The sequence below is a fragment of the Argentina silus genome (genome assembly GCF_951799395.1).
Source record: "Argentina silus genome assembly, chromosome: 9".
Lineage (NCBI taxonomy): Eukaryota > Metazoa > Chordata > Actinopteri > Argentiniformes > Argentinidae > Argentina > Argentina silus.
In genome coordinates, this window is record NC_139663.1 from 9,392,304 (window position 1) to 9,400,241 (window position 7,938).

Here is a 7,938-nt window from a genome sequence, read left to right on the forward strand (position 1 = left end):
ATAGATATAACCTGTTGACCCTTAGGTTATGCGTGTCTTGCATTGCATAGATGTAAAATATTGTCAATTCTCACTTACCATTTCTTAATCACCATTTCCAAATAACATACATTAAATAATGTGTAAGCAGTTTTACAGTATGTTTTATAAACGTCTGATTGCATTTAAACCTCTTTATTTTTCTGTTTCTTTCTACCTGATTCAATTTAAGAATCCATGTGTCAATCACCGTCAAATCTGTACACTTTTCATCTCAAATGCAACATTTTGAAAGCACCAGTACATCATCAAAGAATATGTGTAATCAAATTAAACAAAAGGAAAGCAAAAAAAATATTCTTGAAAAACGTTTCCCCATACACAATTGGTGTCTTGTGCCTTAGTCCTTGGGACGAGAAAGTTTGTTTTTCCTTCTTTTTTTGTGAGGAGGGGGGGGCGAAAAGGTGGTCTAGCAGAGAGGTGGGTTACACTCGTTGATTGTTGATTGCAAGAGGACTCACAGGGCGATGGTTCTGCCGTTTAGTTGTGAAAAAAAGCATTCATTTCATCATACACGGGAGCCCGTTCATGGTGTAAGTGCATGTCGTGGTAAGGCAGAGCATTTTCAGAGTGGATGCCGCCCCGCACCCCTGAAGAACCGTACACCAGGTTGTGGGCAGTAGTGGGGCGAGAGCCAGGCAGGCTGGAGTAATGCATAGAGTAGTGATAGCCTTTTTCGGCGTCTGGCGACGTAGAGTCTTGGTGCTTTACAGAAAAGTTGCCATTGACGCACACTGGCGGACTGAGCGGTCCCTCATACTCCGGGCTGTTGTATTCTGGCGATCCACTCCCACCGTACAGCGAGTCGTAGGCTGAGCAGTACCCGTGTGTCCTAACGGGGTGTGAGTTCGAGCCAGACTGACACTGCGGACTGGACAGACGCGAGCACTGGTACGGGTAGGAATGCATGGCGAAAGAGTTGGACCCGTTGTAGCGTCCCCCCTCCTGACACTGCTCCGTTAAGAAGTTTCGGGAGTTGATCTGTAGACACCCCGCTACTAGGTTGGTTGTGGGTTGGGAGAGTCCTTTGCACAGCGTCTGCACGTAGGACACAACGTCAGGTCTTTTACCCGAGCGCAGGATCTCAGACAGGGCCCAGATGTAGTTCTTGGCCAACCGGAGAGTCTCAATTTTTGAGAGCTTTTGTGTTTTGGAATAACAGGGTACCACTTTACGCAGATTGTCGAGCGCAGAGTTCAGGTCGTGCATGCGCGTTCTTTCCCGTGCGTTAGCCTTTTGACGACGCACCTTGGAGCGTTCGATACGCGCCGGAGTCATTTTACGCTTCTTGGGCCCCCGTTTTTTAGGCATATCACCCTCTGTATCGTCCTCTCCATCGTCGTCATCCACATCATCATCATCATCATCCTCGTCTTCGCCGGCGATTTCGGACTGTGTCCGACTGACTCTCAGGTCGGGGTCATTCAAATCGCCGAGGCGGCAATGATCCTGGTCATCATCTTTGTTCTTCGAGTCCTCGCTCTCACTGTCATCTGCCCAGCCCGAATATTTTTGCCCATCGGAAAGCAGTGAAGGGTCGCTAAACAGCCCTGTCAACATTGCAGCACTAAAGGAAAGAAAGGAGAGTTGAATGAGGACATTTGAAGGGCATACAATATAGGCACAGTTTGATTGTACACAAAACCTTAAAAGGTCACGAATAAGACGAACATTATTACTACATTTTAAAATTGAAAACAGCCTGCCATCGGAAGCATTTCAGTGAACACCCGCGTCTACAGCCAGACGGGTCCCCCTCTTTAATTCCCTGCTGTCGTCGGCCTGCTCTCTCGCGCCCTCGCGCAGCGGGTCTCAGCGGCACAGGCCACATACAAATCCCGTGGGGCTCGCAGTGAAGCGACGTGCCCCCTCTTTCACTCCCCCCGACGCCTCCACACTCCTGGCTACATTCCAGCACTATTCCACCGCACCTCTCCAAAAAGCATTAAAAGGTTTATTTTTTATTTTTAAATAAGTATATTTCTTGCCAATTTAATGCGCTTGCTCTGATGTTGATAAACTGCATTCATGGTATCATATGGATAGCCTATTAGAAAAAATATTTATTTTATGAAACTTGCTATTTGCATTGCGTCTGCCACACCTGGGAAGGCCCACTGGTCTTGTCTGCAAGCTCAGTCCTTGCACTGAAGGACACATCCTTCAACGTCAGATGATCTTATCCATAGTATCAATTTGTAGATATGTAGTCTAAATTGCTAATAGTAATAATAATAATAATAATAATAATAATAATAATAATAATAATAATAATAATAGTAATAATAATACTAATGATAGGCATATAATAATACAAATATGATTATAGCACTGTTTAATTTGTCTCTACACGCTCTTAGGGCTATTCGTGTTTTAGAAAGTACATAGCTTAGTAATTCAATGTAAGACAAGACCAAGTCAATAATTTCTTAGAAAATTCCCATATCGAAAATTAGGCCTACCTGTTTGAGACAAGCCTTGAAAATATTCTCAATACCTCCAAGAGCAAAGATAGTCTTGGTGAAAACAATAAATAAATGATAGATAGAAAGATTTGAGAAATTCTAAACAATTAAATATAGTCATCACCATGTTCCCCTTAGAACTGGAACTGGAGAACTGTGTCAACGTAATGTAGGCTTTATGGACCTACAGTAGGCTACGGTAATTATCTCGGGGGGGTGCCAGAGGCAAAATCTAGTTTTTACATTACAGGCTCAAGAGATTTGCTCAATTAAAAAAACAAAAAAAACAACACCGTTTAATTAACAGACCATGTAACTTACAAAAAAATCTATTTCACATAATTCAGTATGCAAGGCTGCACGATTTCAAACCACTTTTACTTAGTGGTAAGTATTTACAGATGGAACAACCTTGTATCCTTTTATCCCTCGTTAAATATATATACATATATTTAGGCCTATACAAACGCATTTGATAAACAGAAATATTTTATTTCGCAAAATTGCATTAAGGCCTCGTTTAGCTTGATCTGAGTATGTTTTCGGGATAAGGTTGTGTTGTTGGAGGATAATTGTTGGAGATAAAACTACACAAACACAAATAAATCATTTCCCCATTACTGTAAAATCGTCTGTCTTCACACGCCAATGACGTCCCACCCACCCTTTCATTTTCTCCATGGTGAACACACAGATAAAATCATCGATAAATCTTCCACCTAAAGCCTACGACACGAGACGCGTGGGTAATTAGTTGTAAGGATAAAGCTGCCTTACAATCTCTAGGCTTTTTTTGCTGCAACGTCTAAACACACTGGCTTGTATTTCTATCCTCTTAATCAAATTATTATCCGATACCATCTGTTACAGGAATATAATTCTATCGGCTAGGTGCCGTCATATCAGCTGTATAGAGGTTGTCTTTGTTGATAGCCGTTTTCAGAGCCAAATAAACATCGGATATTAGATTGTATGCGCGTGTTAAGAAACATATTGCGGGTCCAACGTGTTAAAAGTTGAAGGACGAACAATTCCAGCGTGACAAAGAGCCAACGGTACACCTTCCAAATCTGACCGTCGTATAGCTGCGTAAATTCTCATTAGGCAGACGTTTACAGGAGGCAAAACATGCAGAAAAACGCTCACGAATCAGACTTGCATTATTCATTTCTATTTATTAAATTAATTAGCCTACTTCCCACATTGTGACGGTCACTCGTCGATTTGTTTACATTCCAACTTACCTCCGCGGGAGCTCTTGAAGGAGTGGAAAGTGCGTGAGTTCAGATCATCTTCAGGGACCACAAGCAAATCAAATGCTCCTATAGGTGCGGCAGGCTGCTTTCGGTGTGCTATCCGCGCGCGCGCTCAGAGACAGTGTGGCATCGCTACCAGGCAGGGTTACATACCAGCTATGATGCCAGGCCATATGGTTGGCACGTCACTGGCAAGAGCCATCACATGAGGGCCGGTGATTGACATGCGCCCGCATTCGGAGAGATTGCCTTCCCGAGGGAAGAGGGGCCCGCCATCTGTCACTGCGCTCGCGCTCACACAGCCAGAAAAAGAGAGAAACTGAGACGGAGGCAATAGAAGGAAAGAGAGGAAAAAGAAAATGGTGGAACATTAGTGATTACTGTTGACCTACGTTTAAATATGTTTCGTATTTGCCTGCATTTAACTTTCAACGAAAACAGTAGCCTGTAAGCTCGAGGCGTCTAGACATGGGTGTTCAGGCAGTGGGGGTACATTTACAAAGACCTGGAGACAGAAGGTGATATTGTTTATTTATTTACCTAATTGTATAGAATTATACTGAGATGTATTTAGGGGAGCAACAATCAAAACCAATTGCAATGGTCGCTGACTCTACGGGCAGAATGATATACACCCCCAATTTAGATCGACGAATATATAGGTATTGCCGATATTGACTGTTTGGTGCTGTTTAGTTGACTGATTGTTATGAGATGAGAGCGGAGATCTGTAGTTTGTACCGGTCTGAGGGAAGACGAGGTTGCTCGAGCGCTGGTGTTTTCAGAGCGCGACGCTAAGGGGCGCCTGCGGGGGCGAGCGCCAGTTCTGCCTGCACAGCGAACGCGAGGGGACCCAGGTGTGCGGCCCCACCAGGGACGGGATGAAAAGGCGGGGGTCGTTATGCGGAGGGGGCCGAACGGGCGGGTTGAGCTGGCAGCGGTGCCAGAGTCTGGGATGAGCTTTGGCACCGTCAGTGGTTGACTCTCCAAATTCCTGTTTACCTTTCCCATCGTTGTTATGTCAGCATCACTGAATTCTCTCCATTCCAGCTCCAATATTTCACCATTTAGCTGGCATTAGTGAAGTTAATCTGAAAAACGAGCTCTGTGACCACCATGTCCAAGTTGGCTGTAGTATATATGCCAGCTAGACCAGGCAGAGGGGAAGGGACAACAAGACCAAATAATAACTCATTGGGGCATGTCCTTGAGGCAGGTTCACTCCCCCCCCCCCCACCCTCAATCCCCCAATCCCCCTGATGTCACAGTCAGACATCCAGTGGGGGTAGGGGGCAGGGTCACCAATGGGATCACCAGTAGTGTGGTAGCAGCTGTGGCGGAGGAGGATGAAGAGGGGTGGGGATGGGGGGGGGGGGGGGGGGTGGGTGATGCTGCACATTTGATAATGTGTCCCGTCCATTCCCTGTTGGGTTGAGAGGATGGTACCCTGGCACCACCCCAAACTAGGGTAGGGGATGGTGGGGCATCAGGCTCCTCTGCCTGCCAAGGCTGTGCCCTACCTCAGCTGCCCTGGGGAAGCGGGAGGCGGGTATAGAGGTTTGTGCTCATCAGGGGCTGGTGCTTTCAACAAGTCCCAACTATCCTTCAGGTCACCTTGCCAGAATAAATGGCAAATGTCAACAGCACCGCGTTAGCCAATGAAATGCTCAAGGAGAGATCAAACATGATGGCCTTGAGCTGGTGTTAGAATACTGGGTAAGACTCCAGCGTATGCAGAATGAATAGCTCATCTAGTGTTTGTCTGAATGTGTTGATTTCTTCTTCTTTTTTTTTAATGAAATCTGCCACCCTTGTCTGTGGAATACAGACGATCACCAAAAGATACTCTGACAGCCTAGTGGTTTGTTGCCCATAGAGGTGTCCATAGCTCTCATTAGCAACGGCACATCCAATGACTACTCTCTCCTGCTGGGGTGTGCCAAAGTCATTTTCACCTCTCTCTCTCTGCTACGTCTCTGAAGTGATGACCTGAACTTCACTTGTCTTTGTGTAAGACTACAAACTTTCTCCTCCAGACATTTAAACAGAAACACGCACGCACGCACGCACGCACGCACGCACGCACGCACGCACGCACGCACGCACGCACGCACGCACGCACGCACGCACACACACACTCAGGCAGGCACGCACACACATACACACCCCCCCTCCCACCCCCACTAGACTCCCAGACCCCATCTGCACTCTCCTCTCTCCAGCCTCCTAATTGCATATGCACAAATGCAAATGCCTATTAATTAATTACTTGACTAATTAGTGCAGTGGTATTTTAGAGCAATAAATCAAGTGGAGATGGGGCCCAGGATGGAGGGGCAAGAGGACGGCTGTGTGCAGCATCAACAATGAACACACACCAGGGGGAGTGCTGCTAGCTCCTGTGTGTGTGTGTGTGTGTGCTCTTAAGAGGATGTGTGCACTGGAGCTTCTTAAGGATCGATAAAAGGCTGAAGATGTGGAAAAGGGAGGTTAAGGTGAGTTTGTGTGTTAGAGTGAGACAGGGAGATGATGACATGTAGGATATGTACTGATATATAATCTGATATATAATAATAATATAAATTTTTTCATAAGACATTATCATGACTTCTATATTCTAACCCTGTGTTGTCATGGCATGTGGCCAAACCTGTCCACATACTATGGCTATTTGTCATTGCTTGACATATAAACTACCCCTGCTCAATGCAGTTAAGATTTCTAGAATTAGTACAATAATGAATATGACTTGTTTATGTACAGTATTAGGGCTGTTGCTAATATGATAATATCAGTATCAGGAGTTGGAAGGCATAGCTTACCACGCTGGCAGGTCTCTGTTTGTGGTTTTGTAGGTGTGCCAGGACCCCATCATAGGTGCCCATGGAGATCTCCGGTCTGAAATATTCATCCCTGTGTGCTCACCAAGACAGTGCGGTCCTAATTGCAGCATAAGACAGCTCCACCTCTCTGTGCTGGCTCCAATGGCTGCAAGCCACATCTGGAACCAGGATGATTGTGTCTGTGTGTGTGTGTGTGCGTGTGTGTGTGTGTGTGTGAGTGTGTCTGTGTGCGTGTGCGTGCGTGTGTGTGTGTGTGCGTGTGTGTGTGTGTGTGTGTGCGTGTGTGTGCGCCCTCGCTTGTTTGTGTTTAGAGGGTGAGAGAGCCACGCTGACGGTAGGTGTGCTTAGAATTTGTGTCACTCACTCACACACATTCACACATTATTCACAGGCTGGCTCATGCAATCAACCGCTCGTTAAGTCCATTCACCTTAATAAAACTCTGCCTCCATCTGCTCTGTGCTTATGGGTCCCATCATCTTGCGCCTTCCTTGTGTTTTGCTCTCTGTCTGTGTAGACTGTATGAATCAGTTGAAGCTGATTGTCTGTCTATGTCTGCAAGATGCAACTCTGTTTGTGTGTGTGTCGGTCTTTAGGGTGTGTGTGTGTGTGTGTGTGTGTGTGTGTGTGTGTGTGTGTGTGTGTGTGTGTGGCTCAGTTTTTTTTTTTTTATCAGTTCCTGTGCCAACCCACCCCATGCCCGGCCAAGCTGAACCATCTTGTGGGATTTTTGGCTTTTAATTATAGTAACGGAGGATTAATTATGGCACTGGAAACAAGGGGCTTTGCATTATTGATGCTATGAGTGAGGGGCTAGAGGGTGCTAATTAAATCACTGCCCCACAGCCACCTCCTCCGCTGCCTCCACCAAGTCCTCCACCTGCTACGCCTCCTTCCACACACACACACACACACACACACACACACACACACACACACACACACACACACACACACACACACACACACACACACACCTCTGTTGATGCTGCTTCCGTCTCTCATTCACCTTCCTCTTCATCCTCTCTCACTATGCTTCTGTTTGTGTTCTACAGGTCCTCTCTCTGTAATACCTCTTCCCATCCACACATGATACACCGCCTTCACCTCCTCCTGAACCTCCTCTGCTTTCTCCTCTTCCTCCTACACTTCCTCTGCACTTCCCTCTGCACTTCCCTCATGAGACCTAGATCCCCTGTACCCCCCATGCACGCACGCTTCCTAGTCTGCTTGATCAACACGGTTCATCTACCATGCATCTATTGTCGCCACAAGACAAATTAACTCAGTTTGCGGCATTCATGACCAAATATGATGCAAGAGCGACATCTATAG

At 46.1% G+C, this 7,938-nt stretch overlaps 1 protein-coding gene across 1 annotated transcript; it reads right to left on the minus strand.

The window, feature by feature from the left end:
• Positions 1–519: 519 nt before the first annotated feature.
• On the minus strand, positions 520–1,599 carry LOC310810240 (neurogenic differentiation factor 2-like; the record flags this gene model as incomplete). Its single annotated transcript, XM_083677928.1, has 1 exon — positions 520–1,599. One exon carries the CDS (start codon positions 1,597–1,599, stop codon positions 520–522), a length of 1,080 nt encoding a protein of 359 aa, XP_083534054.1.
• Positions 1,600–7,938: the final 6,339 nt, after the last annotated feature.